This window comes from Hyla sarda, chromosome 8 (genome assembly GCF_029499605.1).
Source record: "Hyla sarda isolate aHylSar1 chromosome 8, aHylSar1.hap1, whole genome shotgun sequence".
Classification (NCBI taxonomy): Eukaryota; Metazoa; Chordata; class Amphibia; order Anura; family Hylidae; genus Hyla; species Hyla sarda.
In genome coordinates this window covers 12,648,826-12,671,855 of record NC_079196.1, presented here as the reverse complement: position 1 = coordinate 12,671,855, position 23,030 = coordinate 12,648,826, and the positions used below count along the sequence as shown (strand labels likewise).

The following is a 23,030-nucleotide window of genomic DNA, read 5'->3' as shown; positions in this document are numbered from 1 at the left end:
CCCCGGGGTGTCCCTGACGCTCCGGCAAGGCCTCTGCTTCCCCGGCATCCTCGCTCTCCGTCGCCGCCATCACGTCGTTACGCACACCGCTCCTATTGGATGACGGGACGGCGTACGCAGCGACGATGCAGGGGATCCTGAAGAGGACGCGCCGGAGCCCCGAGGACAGGTAAGTGATCGTCAGCGGACCACACGGGGCACCGTAAACGGCTATCCGGTGGTGGCTGAAGCAGTCTGCGCTGCCGGATAGCCGTTTATGCGATGGCCCCGACATACAAAAGCATCGTATGTTGGTGCTGCCTTCAACATGCGATGGACTCTGAGAGTGGTCGTATGCTGAAATGATCGTATGTCGGGGCCGTCGTAGGGTCACTATATATATATATATATATATATATATATATATATATATATATATATATATATATATATTACTGTAACAACCCATCACTGACAGTCAGCTGGGGTCTCAAAAATAGGGAGAAATGGATTTATCAATACCGACTAAAAAAAAATCCGTCTTTGTTGATCATATCAAACAATCACAGTGCAGCTTTCATTTCTTAAAGGGGTTATCCAAGGATAAAAAGTAAATAAATACAAAAAATTCTAAATGGCTCAGGGTGGCAAAAATAAGTGGTATTTTCCCCAAGCCAGCTGTCGCACTAGCTCTCCCAGTCCTCTTTTTTTTTTTTTTTTTCTTTTCTGATGACACATTGTCCAGACATTGAATGACTGCTCGGCCAATCACTGAGGCAGGACTCCGCCGCGCCCTGTGATTGGCTGACTCAGGCAGTTTCTGTGAGGGTTGATGCTTCATCAGGATGAAGGGGTGACGAGCAGGTATCGGGAGCGCTCGGGGAAGCTGAATATCACTTTTGCTATTATAATATTATTTTCACGCCACCTTAAGCAATATAGAATTTTTCTTTTTATCCCCGGATAATCCCTTTAAGAAACGAAAGCAGAGCTGTGATTGGTTTCTATTTGCAGCAGCGACCGTTTTCTTTTAGACAATTATTAATCACCTACTTAGAAAGATGCAGAATTTTCAACTATACATTAATGAAGCTTTATGTAGGTGAAATGGGATGCCGTCCTTTTTAAGGGGTTCTCCACTGCCCCAGCGTTCGGAACATTTTGTTTCAAATGCTAAGAGCGGGTTTCGGGGGTTGTCACGCCCCCTTATGATGTCATGCCACGCCCCCTCAATGCAAGTCTATGGGAGGGGCGTGACGGCCGTCACGCCCCTCCCATAGACTGGCATTGAGGGGTCGTGGCGTGACATCACGAGGGAAGAGGCGACCCTGAAGCCCGCAACCAGCTTTCGGAACGAAATGTCCCAAACGCTGGGGCAGTGGAGAACCCCTTTAAAAGCAGCCTATGTACTGTTACTGGTGACAACAAGTTATATAGGGAAAAATAGGGTTTCTCACCATGTCCAAATGTCCTCCCTCCCATCTGCTATAGTGTGGAGAATGAGCTTTAAAGGGGTACTCCAGTGGAAAACAATTTTATTTAAATCAACTGGTGCCAGAAAGTTAAACAGATTTGTAAATGACTTCTATTAAAAAAATATTTATCCTTCCAGTACTTTTTAGTAGCTGTATGCTACAGAGGAAATTCTTTTCTTTTTGAATTTCTTTTTTGTGTTGTCCACAGTGCTCTCTGCTGACACCTGATGCCTGTATCAGGAACGGTCTAGAGCAGGAGAAAATCCTCATAGCAAACCAATGCTACTCTGGACAGTTCCTGACATGGCCAGTGATGTCAGCAAAGAGCACTGTGGACAAGACAAAAAAGAAATTCAAAAAGCAAAGAAATTCCTCTGTAGCATACAGCAGCTAAAAGTAAAGTTTTCCACCGGAGTACCCCTTTAAATTGTCCTGCGCCATATACTAATGAGGCTCAGGTAGTCAATGGGGCGTGCAGCGTCCCAAATTAGCCATCGCAGCCTTGGCTGTAATTCCGCCTACTCATGTGATTGACAGCCCAGGCGCAACCTCCGTCCCTTCCCTGCTCCTTCAAGGGTCTCCCTATCCCAAAATCCCCTTCATGCCCAGGAATATTGCTGCTTCTAGGTGTTTCAGGTGAGGAGAGCGGTGATGGCAGCCGGGCCCGGGATGGCGATTACATCTGGGTAGGCGGATTACAGCCCAGGGCACAATGACTACTTAGGCCTCATTAGTAAACTACACAGGATGATTTTAAAGCTAATTTCCCACACTATAGTGAACGGGCAGAAGGACATCTGGACATAAGAAACCATATTATACACTATATAATGTGTTGTCACCAGTTATATACGGCTAAACCTGTGACGGATCCCTTTAAGGTGTTAAGATAATTACATACTAAGTAGATGTCCATACAGGGTGGAAGTGCCATGTGAGGAGCGAGAGGAGAGAGAAGAGTCATGTGAGGAGCGAGAGGAGAGAGAGGAGTCATGTGAGGAGCGAAAGGAGAGAGAAGAGTCATGTGAGGAGAGAGAGGAGTCATGTGAGGAGAGAGAGGAGTCATGTGAGGAGAGAGAGAGTAGTCATGTGAGGAGAGAGAGGAGTCATGTGAGGAGAGAGAGGAGTCATGTGAGGAGAGAGAGAGGAGTCATGTGAGGAGAGAGAGGAGTCATGTGAGGAGAGAGAGGAGTCATGTGAGGAGGAGAGAGAGAGAGAAGTCATGTGAGGAGAGAGAGAGAGAGAGGAGTCATGTGAGGAGAGAGAGGAGTCATGTGAGGAGAGAGAGGAGTCATGTGAGGAGAGAGAGAGGAGTCATGTGAGGAGAGAGAGAGGAGTCATGTGAGGAGAGAGAGGAGTCATGTGAGGAGAGAGAGGAGTCATGTGAGGAGAGAGAGGAGTCATGTGAGGAGAGAGAGGAGTCATGTGAGGAGAGAGAGGAGTCATGTGAGGAGAGAGAGGAGTCATGTGAGGAGAGAGAGAGAGGAGTCATGTGAGGAGAGAGAGAGAGGAGTCATGTGAGGAGAGAGAGAGAGGAGTCATGTGAGGAGAGAGAGGAGTCATGTGAGGAGAGAGAGGAGTCATGTGAGGAGAGAGAGGAGTCATGTGAGGAGAGAGAGGAGTCATGTGAGGAGAGAGAGGAGTCATGTGAGGAGAGAGAGGAGTCATGTGAGGAGAGAGAGGAGTCATGTGAGGAGAGAGAGGAGTCATGTGAGGAGAGAGGAGTCATGTGAGGAGAGAGGAGTCATGTGAGGAGAGAGAGGAGTCATGTGAGGAGAGAGAGAGAAGAGTCATGTGAGGAGAGAGAGGAGAGAGAAGTCATGTGAGGAGAGAGAGGAGTCATGTGAGGAGAGAGAGGAGTCATGTGAGGAGAGAGAGGAGTCATGTGAGGAGAGAGAGGAGTCATGTGAGGAGAGAGAGGAGTCATGTGAGGAGAGAGAGGAGTCATGTGAGGAGAGAGAGGAGTCATGTGAGGAGAGAGAGAGAGGAGTCATGTGAGGAGAGAGAGAGAGGAGTCATGTGAGGGGAGAGAGAGAGGAGTCATGTGAGGGGAGAGAGAGAGGAGTCATGTGAGGGGAGAGAGAGAGGAGTCATGTGAGGGGAGAGAGAGAGGAGTCATGTGAGGGGAGAGAGAGAGGAGTCATGTGAGGAGAGAGAGAGAGGAGTCATGTGAGGAGAGAGAGAGGAGTCATGTGAGGAGAGAGAGAGAGGAGTCATGTGAGGAGAGAGAGAGAGGAGTCATGTGAGGAGAGAGAGAGAGGAGTCATGTGAGGAGAGAGAGAGAGGAGTCATGTGAGGAGAGAGAAGTCATGTGAGGAGCGAGGGGAGAGAGAAGAGTCATGTGAGGCGCGAGGGGAGAGAGAAGAGTCATGTGAGGCGCGAGGGGAGAGAGAGGAGTCATGTGAGGAGCGAGAGGAGTCATGTGAGGAGCGAGAGGAGTCATGTGAGGAGCGAGAGGAGTCATGTGAGGAGCGAGAGGAGTCATGTGAGGAGCGAGAGGAGTCATGTGAGGAGAGAGAGGAGTCATGTGAGGAGCGAGAGGAGTCATGTGAGGAGAGAGAGGAGTCATGTGAGGAGCGAGAGGAGTCATGTGAGGAGCGAGAGGAGAGAGAGGAGTCATGTGAGGCGCGAGGGGAGAGAGAGGAGTCATGTGAGGAGAGAGAGGAGTCATGTGAGGCGCGAGAGAGGAGTCATGTGAGGAGCGAGAGAGGAGTCATGTGAGGAGCAAGGGAAGAGTGCAGAGTCATGTGAGGAGCCAGGGGAGAGAGCAGAGTCATGTGAGGAGCCAGGGGAGAGAGCAGAGTCATGTGAGGAGCCAGGGGAGAGAGCAGAGTCATGTGAGGAGCCAGGGGAGGGAGCAGAGTCATGTGAGGAGCCAGGGGAGAGAGCAGAGTCATGTGAGGAGCCAGGGGAGGGAGCAGAGTCATGTGAGGAGCCAGGGGAGGGAGCAGAGTCATGTGAGGAGCCAGGGGAGGGAGCAGAGTCATGTGAGGAGCCAGGGGAGAGAGCAGAGTCATGTAGAGGGAGTAGAATCATGTGAGGCACAAGGGAACAGAGCAGAGTTATGTATGGAGCAAGGGGAGGGAGAAGTCATATGAGTAGCGAGGGGAACAGAGTGGAGTCATGTGAGGAGTCAGGGGAAGAGAGTGCAGTTATCTGAAGTGAACAGAATCACGTGAGGAGCGGGGGAGAGAGCGGAGTAATTTCAGAAGCGAGCGCAATCATGTAAGGAGTGATGGGAAAGAGCGGAGTTATCTGAAGAGAGAAGTATTATGTGAGGATCAAGGGGAGAGAGCGGAGTCATGTGAGAAGTGAGGGGGGAGAGTGCGGAGTCATGTGAGGAGCGAGGGGGGAGAGTGCGGAGTCATGTGAGGAGCGAGGGGGGAGAGTGCGGAGTCATGTGAGGAGCGAGGGGGAGAGTGCGGAGTCATGTGAGGAGCGAGGGGGAGAGTGCGGAGTCATGTGAGGAGCGAGGGGGGAGAGTGCGGAGTCATGTGAGGAGCGAGGGGGGAGAGTGCGGAGTCATGTGAGGAGCGAGGGGGGAGAGTGCGGAGTCCTGTGAGGAGCGAGGGGGGAGACTGCGGAATCATGACGAGGGGAGAGAGCAGAGTCATCTGAAGAGCGAGGAGAGTGCGGAGTCGTGTGAGGGGAGAGTGCGGAGTCGTGTGAGGGGGAGAGTGCGGAGTCGTGTGAGGGGGAGAGTGCGGAGTCGTGTGAGGGGAGAGTGCGGAGTCGTGTGAGGAGAGAGAGTGCGGAGTCGTGTGAGGAGAGAGAGAGAGGAGTCATGTGAGGAGAGAGAGAGAGGAGTCATGTGAGGAGAGAGAGAGAGGAGTCATGTGAGGAGAGAGAGAGAGGAGTCATGTGAGGAGAGAGAGAGAGGAGTCATGTGAGGAGAGAGAGAGAGGAGTCATGTGAGGAGAGAGAGAGAGGAGTCATGTGAGGAGAGAGAGAGAGGAGTCATGTGAGGAGAGAGAGAGAGGAGTCATGTGAGGAGAGAGAGAGAGGAGTCATGTGAGGAGAGAGAGAGAGGAGTCATGTGAGGAGAGAGAGAGAGGAGTCATGTGAGGAGAGAGAGAGAGGAGTCATGTGAGGAGAGAGAGAGAGGAGTCATGTGAGGAGAGAGAGAGAGGAGTCATGTGAGGAGAGAGAGAGAGGAGTCATGTGAGGAGAGAGAGAGAGGAGTCATGTGAGGAGAGAGAGAGAGGAGTCATGTGAGGAGAGAGAGAGAGGAGTCATGTGAGGAGAGAGAGAGAGAGGAGTCATGTGAGGAGAGAGAGAGAGGAGTCATGTGAGGAGAGAGAGAGAGAGGAGTCATGTGAGGAGAGAGAGAGAGAGGAGTCATGTGAGGAGAGAGAGAGAGGAGTCATGTGAGGAGAGAGAGAGAGAGGAGTCATGTGAGGAGAGAGAGAGAGAGGAGTCATGTGAGGAGAGAGAGAGAGGAGTCATGTGAGGAGAGAGAAGTCATGTGAGGAGAGAGAAGTCATGTGAGGAGCGAGAGGAGTCATGTGAGGAGCGAGAGGAGTCATGTGAGGAGCGAGAGGAGTCATGTGAGGAGCGAGAGGAGTCATGTGAGGAGCGAGAGGAGTCATGTGAGGAGCGAGAGGAGAGAGAGGAGTCATGTGAGGAGCGAGAGGAGAGAGAGGAGTCATGTGAGGAGCGAGAGGAGTCATGTGAGGAGAGAGAGGAGTCATGTGAGGCGCGAGGGGAGAGAGAGGAGTCATGTGAGGAGAGAGAGGAGTCATGTGAGGCGCGAGAGAGGAGTCATGTGAGGAGCAAGGGAAGAGTGCGGAGTCATGTGAGGAGCCAGGGGAGAGAGCAGAGTCATGTGAGGAGCCAGGGGAGAGAGCAGAGTCATGTGAGGAGCCAGGGGAGAGAGCAGAGTCATGTGAGGAGCCAGGGGAGGGAGCAGAGTCATGTGAGGAGCCAGGGGAGAGAGCAGAGTCATGTGAGGAGCCAGGGGAGGGAGCAGAGTCATGTGAGGAGCCAGGGGAGGGAGCAGAGTCATGTGAGGAGCCAGGGGAGGGAGCAGAGTCATGTGAGGAGCCAGGGGAGGGAGCAGAGTCATGTGAGGAGCCAGGGGAGAGAGCAGAGTCATGTGAGGAGCCAGGGGAGAGAGCAGAGTCATGTAGAGGGAGCAGAATCATATGAGGAGAGAGAAGAGAGAGCAGAGTTATCTAAAGGGAACGGATTCATGTGAGGCACAAGGGAACAGAGCAGAGTTATGTATGGAGCAAGGGGAGGGAGAAGTCATGTGAGTAGCGAGGGGAACAGAGTGGAGTCATGTGAGGAGTCAGGGGAGAGAGTGCAGTTATCTGAAGTGAACAGAATCACGTGAGGAGCGGGGGAGAGAGCGGAGTCATTTCAGAAGCGAGCGCAATCATGTAAGGAGTGATGGGAAAGAGCGGAGTTATCTGAAGAGAGAAGTATTATGTGAGGATCAAGGGGAGAGAGCGGAGTCATGTGAGAAGTGAGGGGGGAGAGTGCGGAGTCATGTGAGGAGCGAGGGGGGAGAGTGCGGAGTCATGTGAGGAGCGAGGGGGGAGAGTGCGGAGTCATGTGAGGAGCGAGGGGGAGAGTGCGGAGTCATGTGAGGAGCGAGGGGGAGAGTGCGGAGTCATGTGAGGAGCGAGGGGGGAGAGTGCGGAGTCATGTGAGGAGCGAGGGGGGAGAGTGCGGAGTCATGTGAGGAGCGAGGGGGGAGAGTGCGGAGTCCTGTGAGGAGCGAGGGGGGAGACTGCGGAATCATGACGAGGGGAGAGAGCAGAGTCATCTGAAGAGCGAGGAGAGTGCGGAGTCGTGTGAGGGGAGAGTGCGGAGTCGTGTGAGGGGGAGAGTGCGGAGTCGTGTGAGGGGGAGAGTGCGGAGTCGTGTGAGGGGAGAGTGCGGAGTCGTGTGAGGAGAGAGAGTGCGGAGTCGTGTGAGGAGAGAGAGAGAGGAGTCATGTGAGGAGAGAGAGAGAGGAGTCATGTGAGGAGAGAGAGAGAGGAGTCATGTGAGGAGAGAGAGAGAGGAGTCATGTGAGGAGAGAGAGAGAGGAGTCATGTGAGGAGAGAGAGAGAGGAGTCATGTGAGGAGAGAGAGAGAGGAGTCATGTGAGGAGAGAGAGAGAGGAGTCATGTGAGGAGAGAGAGAGAGGAGTCATGTGAGGAGAGAGAGAGAGGAGTCATGTGAGGAGAGAGAGAGAGGAGTCATGTGAGGAGAGAGAGAGAGGAGTCATGTGAGGAGAGAGAGAGAGGAGTCATGTGAGGAGAGAGAGAGAGGAGTCATGTGAGGAGAGAGAGAGAGGAGTCATGTGAGGAGAGAGAGAGAGGAGTCATGTGAGGAGAGAGAGAGAGGAGTCATGTGAGGAGAGAGAGAGAGGAGTCATGTGAGGAGAGAGAGAGAGGAGTCATGTGAGGAGAGAGAGAGAGAGGAGTCATGTGAGGAGAGAGAGAGAGGAGTCATGTGAGGAGAGAGAGAGAGAGGAGTCATGTGAGGAGAGAGAGAGAGGAGTCATGTGAGGAGAGAGAGAGAGAGGAGTCATGTGAGGAGAGAGAGAGAGAGGAGTCATGTGAGGAGAGAGAGAGAGGAGTCATGTGAGGAGAGAGAAGTCATGTGAGGAGAGAGAAGTCATGTGAGGAGAGAGAAGTCATGTGAGGAGCGAGAGGAGTCATGTGAGGAGCGAGAGGAGTCATGTGAGGAGCGAGAGGAGTCATGTGAGGAGCGAGAGGAGTCATGTGAGGAGCGAGAGGAGTCATGTGAGGAGCGAGAGGAGAGAGAGGAGTCATGTGAGGAGCGAGAGGAGAGAGAGGAGTCATGTGAGGAGCGAGAGGAGTCATGTGAGGAGAGAGAGGAGTCATGTGAGGCGCGAGGGGAGAGAGAGGAGTCATGTGAGGAGAGAGAGGAGTCATGTGAGGCGCGAGAGAGGAGTCATGTGAGGAGCAAGGGAAGAGTGCGGAGTCATGTGAGGAGCCAGGGGAGAGAGCAGAGTCATGTGAGGAGCCAGGGGAGAGAGCAGAGTCATGTGAGGAGCCAGGGGAGAGAGCAGAGTCATGTGAGGAGCCAGGGGAGGGAGCAGAGTCATGTGAGGAGCCAGGGGAGAGAGCAGAGTCATGTGAGGAGCCAGGGGAGGGAGCAGAGTCATGTGAGGAGCCAGGGGAGGGAGCAGAGTCATGTGAGGAGCCAGGGGAGGGAGCAGAGTCATGTGAGGAGCCAGGGGAGGGAGCAGAGTCATGTGAGGAGCCAGGGGAGAGAGCAGAGTCATGTGAGGAGCCAGGGGAGAGAGCAGAGTCATGTAGAGGGAGCAGAATCATATGAGGAGAGAGAAGAGAGAGCAGAGTTATCTAAAGGGAACGGATTCATGTGAGGCACAAGGGAACAGAGCAGAGTTATGTATGGAGCAAGGGGAGGGAGAAGTCATGTGAGTAGCGAGGGGAACAGAGTGGAGTCATGTGAGGAGTCAGGGGAGAGAGTGCAGTTATCTGAAGTGAACAGAATCACGTGAGGAGCGGGGGAGAGAGCGGAGTCATTTCAGAAGCGAGCGCAATCATGTAAGGAGTGATGGGAAAGAGCGGAGTTATCTGAAGAGAGAAGTATTTTGTGAGGATCAAGGGGAGAGAGCGGAGTCATGTGAGAAGTGAGGGGGGAGAGTGCGGAGTCATGTGAGGAGCGAGGGGGGAGAGTGCGGAGTCATGTGAGGAGCGAGGGGGGAGAGTGCGGAGTCATGTGAGGAGCGAGGGGGGAGAGTGCGGAGTCCTGTGAGGAGCGAGGGGGGAGACTGCGGAATCATGACGAGGGGAGAGAGCAGAGTCATCTGAAGAGCGAGGAGAGTGCGGAGTCGTGTGAGGGGGAGAGTGCGGAGTCGTGTGAGGGGGAGAGTGCGGAGTCGTGTGAGGGGGAGAGTGCGGAGTCGTGTGAGGGGGAGAGTGCGGAGTCGTGTGAGGGGGAGAGTGCGGAGTCGTGTGAGGGGGAGAGTGCGGAGCCATGTGAGGGGGAGAGTGCGGAGCCATGTGAGGGGGAGAGTGCGGAGCCTTGTGAGGGGGAGAGTGCGGAGCCTTGTGAGGGGGAGAGTGCGGAGCCTTGTGAGGGGGAGAGTGCGGAGCCTTGTGAGGGGGAGAGTGCGGAGCCTTGTGAGGGGGAGAGTGCGGAGCCTTGTGAGGGGGAGAGTGCGGAGCCTTGTGAGGGGGAGAGTGCGGAGCCATGTGAGGGGGAGAGTGCGGAGCCATGTGAGGGGGAGAGTGCGGAGCCTTGTGAGGGGGAGAGTGCGGAGCCATGTGAGGGGGAGAGTGCGGAGCCATGTGAGGGGGAGAGTGCGGAGCCTTGTGAGGGGGAGAGTGCGGAGTCATGTGAGGTCCTAAAGTGTCGTTGTCTGCTTTGCCATAGTTTGGACAGTTTAGCGATAACGTGTGACCCCTGGAGCTCGGCCATCACAGGGTTAATATTTGACTCTCTTTGTGATGGGGAAGTGAATGTGCAGATCTCTCCGGAATGTTCCGGATGGTCACAGTGGAAAGTTTGTATCAGTTGTGGAGCCGGGAGCTGGTTATATGTCAGTAACTATAGTGTAATATAATATAATGAGGTCAGGGGTCATAAACATGTGAAACATTAACACAAGTTGTTACAATGTATCGGTGGAGTCCTGGTTCTTCTGTCTTTGCTTTAGGGGTCCGCCCCAGATCTGTAGGGGTACCCGCCCTGTGGATGTGCAGCCCCGTATATGATCAGAGGGGATCATTGTCATTCGGCGCTATGTTCAGTGCACGGAGTTGTTAATACAATTGTAACAAATCGTGCAGCAAGCGGAGACCTCAAGGTGATAAAAGGAAACAAATTCTATTAGTAAGTTGCCGAAATTTGTGTTTTTCAATGATTTTATATACAGGAGGCTCCGAAATCTCCCACTTGGTGGCTTCTCCTCCTATCATCCACTGACAAATACTTCCATCCATCGTATACGAGGGATAAAACTTAAAGGGGTACTCCGCTGCTCAGCGCTTGGAACAAACTGTTCCTAACGCTGGATCCGTGAGCTGGTGACTTCATAGCCCCGCCCCCTCATGACATCACGCCCCACCCCCTCAATGCAAGTCTATGGGAGGGGGCGTGACGGCTGCTACGGAAGCCTGTGAGATCCAGCCAGAGGCTGTAGTGTCTGCAGCTCATCAGGTCACACTGTATATTGCAGCATAGCATAACCTGTAAAAAGTGTAAAAAAATAAAATAAAAAGTTCTTTAATAAAAGTATGAAGTGTAAAAAAAGAAAAAAAATGCCCCTTTCCCAATAAAAGCCCTGTATTATCACCAAAAAAATTAAAAACACAAATTATATACATGATAGGTATTGCCACGTCCGTAATGATGTGTACTATAAGATTATAATGTAAATTATGCCGCACGGTGAACGCCCTAAAAAAAACATAAAAAAAGCGCAAAATTCGCCAATTTTGGTACAAATAGCGGAATAAAAAAGATCAAAAGGTAGCATGTAGCACAAAAATGATACCAATAAAAATTACAGCTCATCCCGCAAAAAATAAGCCCTTACTCAATGTCGTCGGATAAAAAATAAAAAAGTTACGGCTGTTGGAAAATAAATGGCAGAAAAATAATTTTGCTCAGAAAAGGAAAAAGAACATAGAAAGCGATAAAATGGTATCGCCATAATCGTACCGACCCACAGAATAAATAGAACATCACTTTTAACGCACAGTGTACACCATAAAAAAAAATTTTAAACGCCAGAAATTTTCCCGTTTTTCACAATATTTTGAAGTTTTTCACAAAAAAATGCTGCATGTGTCAACAAAAATGCACCAGTTATATAAAGTACAATATGTCACAAAAAAACTATCTCAGAATCGCTCCAATCAGAAAAAGCGTTCTGAAGTTATTACCGTTTAAAGAGATACATGTCAAATAAAAAAAAATAGAGCCTGGTCATTAAGGTAAAAAGTGGGTCCGTCCTTAAAGGGGTACTCCACCCCTAGACATCTTATCCCCTATCCAAAGGATAGGGGATAAGATGTCTGATCACGGGGGTCCCGCCGCAATATAGCATGTGGCACCCACCTGTTTCTGGTCCGGAAGCGCTGGAGGGTCTGGGTCCCAACCACCAGAATGGAAGTCCATGACGTCCTGACTCCGCCCCCGTGTGACATCACGCCCCGTCCCCTCAGTGCAAGTCTATGGGAGGGGGCGTGACAGCCATCTCACAGAAGACCTTTCTGCTTTGCCAATCAGCGCTAAGACGGGGACACCACTGCGGTCACTGATTGGTTAGGCAGGAAGGTCCTTTTATACAACAAAGTGCAGCACGGCAGGGAACTGGCATTGAGATAGCGGCAAGGGGGGGTCTGTATAGGTCAGGGGTCGGCAACCCGCGGCTCCGGGGCCACATGTGGCTCTTTTACACCTTTGCCGCGGCTCCGGTGTGAGGTGAATAAGGGAGGGGCAAGTTTTCCGAAGCTACAGCGGGGAGGATCGAGGGCGGAGCCATGGGTTTGATTTTTTTTCACCGCACGTCTGCAGATAATTAAGCCACGCCCCCTCAGAGGATGGAGAGCACGAGAGCGCAGCTCTGCATAATACAAGGAGACAGTGGGGACGGACACAGCTCCTCCCTCCCCCGCTCTGTACACACAGGACCTCATTCTTCACGGGGAGGTTTCATGTTTGCACAGGGGAAACACAGAGCGGGTGAGGGGAGAGGAGACTGCACTGCAGGGGCTGGGGAATATCGGGCAGTATGTAAATATCATACTGGGAATGATGGGGGGACGGGGACTGCTGAATGACACATGCTGGGAGTTGTAGTCCCTCTTATGTGTGTGTATGACAGTGTTTCCCAACCAGGGAATGCTGGGAGTCCTAGTTTTGCAACATCGGTAGACACCCTGGTTGGGAAACACTGGTGTATGAACTACAACTCCCAGGAGACTACTGATACAATAGAGGTGTCGGTGAACTACAACTCCCAGGAGAATACTGATACAATAGAGGTGTTGGTGAACTACAACTCCCAGGAGAATACTGATACAATAGAGGTGTTGGTGAACTACAACTCCCAGGAGACTACTGATACAATAGAGGTGTTGGTGAACTACAACCCCCAGGAGAATACTGATACAATAGAGGTGTTGGTGAACTACAACTCCCAGGAGAATACTAAGATACAATAGAGGTGTTGGTGAACTACAACTCCCAGGAGAATACTGATACAATAGAGGTGTTGGTGAACTACAACTCCCAGGAGAATACTAAGATACAATAGAGGTGTTGGTGAACTACAACTCCCAGGAGAATACTGATACAATAGAGGTGTTGGTGAACTACAACCCCCAGGAGACTACTAAGATACAATATAGGTGTTGGTGAACTACAAATCCCAGGAGACTACTGATACAATATAGGTGTTGATGAACTACAACTCCCAGGAGAATACTAAGATACAATAGAGGTGTTGGTGAACTACAACTCCCAGTAGACTACAGAGGCAGCATGCTGGTGTTATACCACAGACTGAAGACTCCTGAATGACACATGCTGGGAGTTGTAGTCCCTTTTGTGTGTGTATGCCAGTGTATCCCAACCAGGGCATCAGAGGGGAGGGGGGTTTTGCGGCTCCCAGTTTTGTTTGTTTTTTTCTTCGGAAACTGGTCCAAGTTGCTTTTTTTTTTGTCTTAAAGGTTGCACACCTTAAAGGGGTACTCCGTCCCTAGACATCTTATTCCCTATCCAAAGGATAGGGGATAAGATGTCTGATCGCGGGGGTCCCACCACTGGGACCCACGCAATCTCGGCTGCAGCACCCCAGACATAGACTTGCATTGAGGGGGGGGCGTGGCCGTGACCTCATGAGCGGGGCGTGGCCATGACGTCGTGAGCCTCCGACACTGCACCTGAAGCTCTAAACAAATGCCGGGTGCAGCAGGACGCCGACGCCCCTATCCTTTGACCCCTTATCCCCTATCCTTTGACCCCTTATCCCCTATCCTTTGACCCCTTATCCCCTATCCTTTGACCCCTTATCCCCTATCCTCTGACCCCTGGGCTGTGATGCATGATAAGTCTATAGGGTGACTGATCCGTCCTACAGAAGTGAGGGGTTCAGGGCGTTTATGTTGGTAGCTGTAACTCTCGTCTCCTCTGTTCTCTCCCCCAGCGACCACATGGAAAATATCTGCGGGTATCTGATGAAGTACACCAACCTGGTCACCGGCTGGCAGTTCAGGTAGGTGAGGAGGGGAATGGGTAGCACTGAAAATAGATAAACATTACGGGTTCTGATCAAGATTTTCCTATTTAATTGAATGGGATAATAGGCAAAATGTCTGCACAAAACCCACGACAGCTAAAACATTCTAAGGTTAAAAAAATCCACATAATGTTCCAAAAATTCCTGCAGATGTTATGTACAACATAATTTGCAAAGCGGAGAGGATGTCCAGCCTGTAGGAGTTTCAAAAGATAGCCTTTATAAAACCATCCATAATGTAGTACAGCACTTGGCACTGGGTTGAGACCTGACGTGTTTCTGACATTGTGTTCTTACTCATCCCTCATGAGTAAGGACTTGACGTCTACATCAGAAACACGTCGGGTCTGAAACCAGTGCCCAGTGCTGTACTACATGCTTTTATGGAACATTAATGAAGGTTATCTTTCTAAACTTCTTTGAAAACTCATTCCAGACTGGACATTCTCTCCATTTTGCACGTTGTGTTGGGGCTGGAGATGGTGCACACCTGTTTGCATTTGTACAGCATAAACAAGCCATGTGCCTTTGGTGCAGGATATACTCCAAAATATTCCCAAATACACAATGCAGCTGAAATATTTAGTTTTTTACTCTTCAAGTGTGGTTGAGGCTTTAAAAAGTACATGACCTATCGCAGAAAAAAAAAGTTTCTATATGTTCCTAACTAGGTCATGCAGATGCTTTTCATGTCTTTGTGTCTCGCTTCTGTATTTGGCTCACAAATACTTCTGTTCTGCTGGTTACTCATTCTGACATCCTCTGCTCAGGAAGGGGAGTGTCCAAGGCAAACACTCATGTCATCCCATGCTCACCATGCATTCACTTCCTCCCTGAGTCTGCTGTGCTGTGCAGGGTCTCTTCATCCAATCACTGCAGGCTGCTCTGTAACCCCCTCCTCTCTGTTTTTATGCTGCAGTCTTTTTAAAGGACATCTGCAGCAAAAAAACAACTTATCCCCTATGCACAGAATAGGGGATAAGTGTCTGATCGCGGGGGGTCTGACCGCTTGGACACCCGCGATCTCCTGCACGGAGGCACGCCTCTGCTGTGGCACTCCCGTGCAGGTGACGTGCAGGCCACAGCCTGACGATGCGGCAGACACACCTCCTCAATTTATCTCTATGGAAGAGGCGGGGAGGCAGCGTTCGTTCCTCCCCGCCGCTCCCGTAGAACTGTATGGGGAGGGGGCATACCGTCGACCTCAGCAGCAGCCACGCCCCCTCCCATAGACTTGCATTGAAGGAGCTTGGCCAACCCCCGTCAGCATGCACACAGCGTTTGGAACTGATGCTGGCCAGTGGAGTACCCCTTTAATGAGACTGCACAGTGCGGGAAATTAAAGTGCCAACTCCAACAACTTCCTGGATCCCATGAGAATTCACGCGCACTGAATCCATTCCACCATCAGGCGGCGCTGTAGAACACCAGTGTTTCTGTTTTAATCTTTTTACTGTGTTCTCTCCTCTAGATTTTTCGTCTTGAACAATGAAGCGGGGCTATTGGAATATTTCGTAAATGAGCAGTCGAAGAACCAGAAGCCGAGGGGCACGGTGCAGCTGGCCGGGGCCGTCATCTCCCCCAGTGATGAAGACTCCCACACATTTACAGTCAATGCTGCTAGTGGAGAACTTTACAAACTGAGAGGTGAGTGGGCTTAAAGGGGAACTCCAGTGGGGAAAAAAAAAGTTTTTAAATAAACTGGTGCCAGAAAGTTATACGGATTTGTGAATGACTTCTATTTAAAAATCGAAATCCTTCCAGGACTTATCAGCTGCTGTATGCTCCAGAAGAAGTTGTGTAGTTCTTTCCAGTCTGACCACAGTGCTCTCTGCTGACACCTCTGTCCATGGCAGGAACTAGAGTAGCATCAAATCCCCATCGCAAACCTCTCCTGCTCCGGACAGTTCCTGACATGGACAGAGGTGGCAGCAGAGAGCACTGTGGTCAGAATGGAAAGAACTACACAACTTCCTGTGGAGAATACAGCAGCTGGAAGGATTAAGATTTTTAAATAGTAGTAATTTAGAAATCTGTTTGACTTTCTAGCACCAGTTGGAGTACCACTTTAACTCATATATAAATGTATATCCTCCAACCCTATACGTGTAATCCTATATTCTGCATGTCAGTAAATATCCGTACGCTCACATATGATGTCCCCATCAGCTTCAGACACCAAAGAGCGGCAGCACTGGGTGAGCCGTCTACAGATCTGTACACAGCACCACACGGAAGCCATTGGCAAGGTGAGGCAGGGTCAGGGGTCATAGCTGGAGACTCAGTGACCTGAACGCTCTGTTCACACACGTTCTTCTCTCCTCTGCAGAACAATCCTCCTCTGAAGTCTCGTAGCTTCTCTCTGGCTTCTCAGGGCAGCGGCAGCTCTCCCGGCACCCAGCGTCGGCCCAGCCAAAGTGCTTCATCGTTCTTTAACATTGGCCACCACCGTGCGCTGCCAGGCGGCAGGAGAGCCCAGATGTTACAGCCGGATCACCTGGGAGAAGTGCGGGAGGTGAGTGGGAGAGCGACTCCTGGTCCTTGTCCTCTACAGCAGCTGCAGACCGAGCACCCGACAACTCAGGGTTCTTGGTGGTCTGTCTGCTGGGATCCTGACCAATCAGACCATTGTTTCCCAACCAGGGTGCCTCCAGCTGTTGCAAAACTTCAACTCCCAGCATGCCCGGACAGCCAGTGTCTGTCGGGGCATGGTGGGAGTTGTAGTTTTGCAACAGCTGGAGGCACCCTGGTGTGGAAACACTGTACAGCTGTTGCAAAACTACAGCTCCCAGCATGCCTGGACAGGAGCTACCTGGCATTAAGTGCTCATGCTGATGTGTGCATTACAAATAGTGAGGTTTTTCCTACAGAAGATATAGCATATAAAAGGGATAGACCTAAAGGTCTGATCCAGTGTTTCCCAACCAGGGTGCCTCCAGCTGTTGCAAAACTACAACTCCCAGCATGCCTAGACAGGCTTTGGCTATCCAGGCATGCTGGGAGTTGTAGTTTTGAAACAGCTGGAGGCACCCTGGTTGGGAAACACTGGATCTGACCAATACAACTCCCAGTATGCCCTGGTTTGGAAACACTGCACAGCTGTTGCAAAACTACAACTCCCAGCATGCCTAGACAGGCTTTGGCTATCCAGGCTTGCTGGGAGTTGTAGTTTTGCAACAGCTGGAGGCACCCTGGTTGGGAAACGCTGGATCAGACCTTTAGGTCTATCCCTTTCATATGCTATATCTTCTGTAGGAAAACCTCACTATTTGTAATGCACAAATCATCATGAGCACTCAATGCCAGGTAGCTCCTGCAAAGGCAAAGATATTTGTGCATAAAAAAAAAAAAAAATCAGCATATAACAACATTAAAACCCCTAAAATCCTTGTAGGTTCTCTTCACCAGGGGGAGAGGGCTCATTGTTGTGTGTCCTGGGATCTGGCAGCAGCTTTTTAATCACATGATGATGATGTCATTAAGAGTTCAGCAGCTTTATTCTGATGTAACCGGCGGCAGCTGAGACCTCGCTGGATACCTTCACTTTCTGTAACCGGCGGCAGCTGAGACCTCGCTGGACACCTTCACTTTCTGTAACCGGCGGCAGCTGAGACCTCGCTGGACGCCTTCACTTTCTGTAACAGGCGGCAGCTGAGACCTCGCTGGACACCTTCACTTTCTGTAACCGGCGGCAGCTGAGACCTCGCTGGACGCCTTCACTTTCTGTTACCGGCGGCAGCTGAGACCTCGCTGGACACCTTCACTTTCTGTAACCGGCGGCAGCTGAGACCTCGCTGGACGCCTTCACTTTCTGTAACCGGCGGCAGCTGAGACCTCGCTGGACACCTTCACTTTCTGTAACCGGCGGCAGCTGAGACCTCGCTGGACGCCTTCACTTTCTGTAACAGGCAGCAGCTGAGACCTCGCTGGACACCTTCATTTTCTGTAACCGGCGGCAGCTGAGACCTCGCTGGACACCTTCACTTTCTGTAACCGGCGGCAGCTGAGACCTCGCTGGACGCCTTCACTTTCTGTAACCGGCGGCAGCTGAGACCTCGCTGGACACCTTCACTTTCTGTCGCCAAAGTTGCGGTCACAGTATCTTGTCTTAGGGTTACGTTACAAAGTGCACGGAAAATGTGTAATGTAGAAGTGATGGGACCGATTCACTGCGGACGCGCAGAGTGATCCTGTAACTAGACACCCCCCATACTGACCTAGAAATGTAGGTAGCTGTAAGCCCCCCCCCTTTTTCACCTTTAGTTATGCTGCTTCCTGTGCTAAAATAAAACTTAAATATAAAAAGAATTCTGCCCTATATACCCTATAAGGACAGTGATCACAGAATGTTACAAATCTTTACTAATTCATTGAAAAAGATAAAACTATTATCTTGCAGTGACATAAGTATTCATACCCTTTACTCGGGACTAAGTTAAACCCCCTATGGCAGTGATTCCGGCCTCCAGTCTTCTTGGGGATGCGGCCACAAGGTTTACACCCCTGGATTTGGGGATTTTCTCCCATTCTTCTCTGCAGATCCTCTCTGTCAGGTTGAATGGGGCCCGGTGCTGGAAGCCATTTTCAGGTCTTTTCAGAGATGTTCCATTGGGTCCAGGCCACTCAAGGACATTCACAGAGTTGTCCCTAAGCCGCTCCTGTCTTGTCCTGGCTGTGTACTTAGGGTCATTGTCTTGTTGGAAGGTGAAACATCAGCCCAGTCTGAGGTCCAGAACTCTGGAATATTTCTGTACTTTCCTTCATTTAGTTTTCCCTCAACCCTGACCAGTCTCCCTTTCCCCACAGATGGTATTGGGCAGGTGATGGGCAGTGTCTGGTTTCCTCCAGACATGATGCTGCCCCCACCATGATCACTGTAGGGATGGTATTGGGCAGGTGATGGGCAGTACCTGGTTTCCTCCAGACATGATGCTGCCCCCACCATGATCACTGTAGGGATGGTATTGGGCAGGTGATGGGCAGTACCTGGTTTCCTCCAGACATGATGCTGCCCCCACCATGATCACTGTAGGGATGGTATTGGGAAGGTGATGGGCAGTGCCTGGTTTCCCCCAGACATGATGCTGCCCCCACCATGATCACTGTAGGGATGGTATTGGGCAGGTGATGGGCAGTGCCTGGTTTCCTCCAGACATGATGCTGCCCCCACCATGATCACTGTAGAGATGGTATTGGGCATGTGATGGGCAGTGTCTGGTTTCCTCCAGACATGATGCTGCCCCCACCATGATCACTGTAGGGATGGTATTGGGCAGGTGATGGGCAGTACCTGGTTTCCCCCAGACATGATGCTGCCCCCACCATGATCCTTGTAGGGATGGTATTGGGCAGGTGATGGGCAGTGCCTGGTTTCCTCCAGACATGATGCTGCCCCCACCATGATCACTGTAGGGATGGTATTGGGCAGGTGATGGGCAGTACCTGGTTTCCTCCAGACATGATGCTGCCCCCACCATGATCACTGTAGGGATGGTATTGGGCAGGTGATGGGCAGTGCCTGGTTTCCCCCAGACATGATGCTGCCCCCACCATGATCACTGTAGGGATGGTATTGGGCAGGTGATGGGCAGTGCCTGGTTTCCTCCAGACATGATGCTGCCCCCACCATGATCACTGTAGGGATGGTATTGGGCAGGTGATGGGCAGTGCCTGGTTTCCTCCAGACATGATGCTGCCCCCACCATGATCCCTGTTGGGATGGTATTGGGCATGTGATGGGCAGTGTCTGGTTTCCTCCAGACATGATGCTGCCCCCACCATGATCACTGTAGGGATGGTATTGGGCAAGTGATGGGCAGTACCTGGTTTCCCCCAGACATGATGCTGCCCCCACCATGATCCTTGTAGGGATGGTATTGGGCAGGTGATGGGCAGTGCCTGGTTTCCTCCAGACATGATGCTGCCCCCACCATGATCACTTTAGGGATGGTATTGGGCAGGTGATGGGCAGTGCCTGGTTTCCCCCAGACATGATGCTGCCCCCACCATGATCACTGTAGGGATGGTATTGGGCAGGTGATGGGCAGTGCCTGGTTTCCTCCAGACATGATGCTGCCCCCACCATGATCACTGTAGAGATGGTATTGGGCATGTGATGGGCAGTGTCTGGTTTCCTCCAGACATGATGCTGCCCTCACCATGATCACTGTAGGGATGGTATTGGGCAGGTGATGGGCAGTACCTGGTTTCCTCCAGACATGATGCTGCCCCCACCATGATCACTGTAGGGATGGTATTGGGCAGGTGATGGGCAGTGCCTGGTTTCCTCCAGACATGATGCTGCCCCCACCATGATCACTGTAGGGATGGTATTGGGCAGGTGATGGGCAGTGCCTGGTTTCCTCCAGACATGATGCTGCCCCCACCATGATCACTGTAGGGATGGTATTGGGCAGGTGATGGGCAGTACCTGGTTTCCCCCAGACATGATGCTGCCCCCACCATGATCCTTGTAGGGATGGTATTGGGCAGGTGATGGGCAGTACCTGGTTTCCTCCAGACATGATGCTGCCCCCACCATGATCACTGTAGGGATGGTATTGGGCAGGTGATGGGCAGTGCCTGGTTTCCCCCAGACATGATGCTGCCCCCACCATGATCACTGTAGGGATGGTATTGGGCATGTGATGGGCAGTGTCTGGTTTCCTCCAGACATGATGCTGCCCCCACCATGATCACTGTAGGGATGGTATTGGGCAGGTGATGGGCAGTACCTGGTTTCCCCCAGACATGATGCTGCCCCCACCATGATCACTGTAGGGATGGTATTGGGCAGGTGATGGGCAGTACCTGGTTTCCCCCAGACATGATGCTGCCCCCACCATGATCCTTGTAGGGATGGTATTGGGCAGGTGATGGGCAGTGCCTGGTTTCCTCCAGACATGATGCTGCCCCCACCATGATCACTATAGGGATGGTATTGGGCAGGTGATGGCAGTGCCTGGTTTCCTCCAGACATGATGCTGCCCCCACCATGATCACTGTAGGGATGGTATTGGGCAGGTGATGGGCAGTACCTGGTTTCCCCCAGACATGATGCTGCCCTCACCATGATCACTATAGGGATGGTATTGGGCAGGTGATGGCAGTGCCTGGTTTCCTCCAGACATGATGCTGCCCCCACCATGATCACTGTAGGGATGGTATTGGGCAGGTGATGGGCAGTGCCTGGTTTCCTCCAGACATGATGCTGCCCCCACCATGATCACTGTAGGGATGGTATTGGGCAGGTGATGGGCAGTGCCTGGTTTCCTCCAGACATGATGCTGCCCCCACCATGATCACTGTAGGGATGGTATTGGGCAGGTGATGGGCAGTACCTGGTTTCCCACAGATATGATGCTGCCCCCACCATGATCACTGTAGGGATGGTATTGGGCAGGTGATGGGCAGTGCCTGGTTTCCTCCAGACATGATGCTGCCCCCACCATGATCACTGTAGGGATGGTATTGGGCAGGTGATGGGCAGTGCCTGGTTTCCTCCAGACAGAATGCTGCCCCCACCATGATCACTGTAGGGATGGTATTGGGCAGGTATTGGGCAGTGCCTGGTTGCCCCCAGACATGATGCTTCCCCCACCATGATCACTGTAGGGATGGTATTGGGCAGGTGATGGGCAGTGCCTGGTTTCCCCCAGACATGATGCTGCCCCCACCATGATCACTGTAGGGATGGTATTGGGCAGGTTATGGGCAGTGCCTGGTTTCCTCCAGACATGATGCTGCCCCCACCATGATCACTGTAGGGATGGTATTGGGCAGGTGATGGGCAGTGCCTGGTTTCCTCTATACATGATGCTGCCCCCACCATGATCACTGTAGGGATGGTATTGGGCAGGTGATGGGCAGTGCCTGGTTTCCTCCAGACATGATGCTGCCCCCACCATGATCACTGTAGAGATGGTATTGGGCAGGTGATGGGCAGTGCCTGGTTTCCCCCAGACATGATGCTGCCCCCACCATGATCACTGTAGGGATGGTATTGGGCAGGTGATGGGCAGTACCTGGTTTCCCCCAGACATGATGCTGCCCCCACCATGATCACTGTAGGGATGGTATTGGGCAGGTGATGGGCAGTGCCTGGTTTCCCCCAGACATGATGCTGCCCCCACCATGATCACTGTAGGGATGGTATTGGGCAGGTTATGGGCAGTGCCTGGTTTCCTCTATACATGATGCTGCCCCCACCATGATCACTGTAGGGATGGTATTGGGCAGGTGATGGGCAGTGCCTGGTTTCCTCCAGACATGATGCTGCCCCCACCATGATCACTGTAGAGATGGTATTGGGCAGGTGATGGGCAGTGCCTGGTTTCCCCCAGACATGATGCTGCCCCCACCATGATCACTGTAGGGATGGTATTGGGCAGGTGATGGGCAGTACCTGGTTTCCCCCAGACATGATGCTGCCCCCACCATGATCACTGTAGGGATGGTATTGGGCAGGTGATGGGCAGTGCCTGGTTTCCTCCAGACATGATGCTGCCCCCACCATGATCACTGTAGGGATGGTATTGGGCAGGTGATGGGCAGTGCCTGGTCTCCTCCAGACATGATGCTGCCCCCACCATGATCACTGTAGGGATGGTATTGGGCAGGTGATGGGCAGTGCCTGGTTTCCTCCAGACATGATGCTGCCCCCACCATAATCACTGTAGGGATGGTATTGGGCAGGTGATGGGCAGTGCCTGGTTTCCTCTATACATTATGCTGTGCCCACCATGATCACTGTAGGGATGGTATTGGGCAGGTGATGGGCAGTACCTGTTGACTTCCATGTGTTATTACTGAGGAGGTTTCTTTCTACCATAAAGCCCAGACTGTGGAGGCCGCAGTGATGGTTCTGGACCTTCTGGAAGTTTCTCCCATCTGCACACAGGATCTTTGGGGCTCATCCATAGTGCCCATTGTGTTCTTGGTCTCTTCTCTTACTAAGGGCCCTTCTCCCCGATCACCTTGTGTGGTGGGTTTTTCCTTCTTCTTCCATGTAAGAATTATGGAGGCCACTGAGCTCTTGGGAAATTTCAGTTCAGCATTGATGTTTTTGTCCCCATCTCCAGATCTCTGACCTCTCCAGGCAGTTCTTTCCCCCTCATCCCCTGGCGTTTGCTCTGATATACATTGTCAGCTGTGAGCCCTTATATAGACAGGGATGTATCTTCCCAAATTCTGTCCAATCAGATGAATTTACCACAAGTGAGGGTCTGAATACTTATGTTTATATAAATCCTAAAATGCTTCATGATGTGAGAAAACTTTAATTAACAAAAGGAGCAACATAATAAAATGTGAAAAAAACGTTTATGGGTCTGAAAACTTTC

At 51.7% G+C, this 23,030-nt stretch overlaps 1 protein-coding gene across 2 annotated transcripts in view; it reads left to right on the top strand.

Moving 5' to 3' along the window:
* Positions 1-23,030, top strand: part of OSBPL11 (oxysterol binding protein like 11) — a 47,412-nt gene that overhangs the window by 1,672 nt on the left and 22,710 nt on the right. The window contains exons 1-5 of one of the 2 annotated variants that reach the window (XM_056534883.1): positions 8,951-8,969; positions 13,597-13,665; positions 15,161-15,336; positions 15,859-15,938; positions 16,019-16,204. In XM_056534883.1, coding sequence (XP_056390858.1) covers positions 13,604-13,665; positions 15,161-15,336; positions 15,859-15,938; positions 16,019-16,204 — 504 coding nt within the window. In that variant the 5' untranslated portion in view covers positions 8,951-8,969; positions 13,597-13,603. Of the gene's footprint in view, positions 1-8,950; positions 8,970-13,596; positions 13,666-15,160; positions 15,337-15,858; positions 15,939-16,018; positions 16,205-23,030 lie in introns of those variants that run through there. The other variant, XM_056534882.1, reaches the window with a different exon arrangement.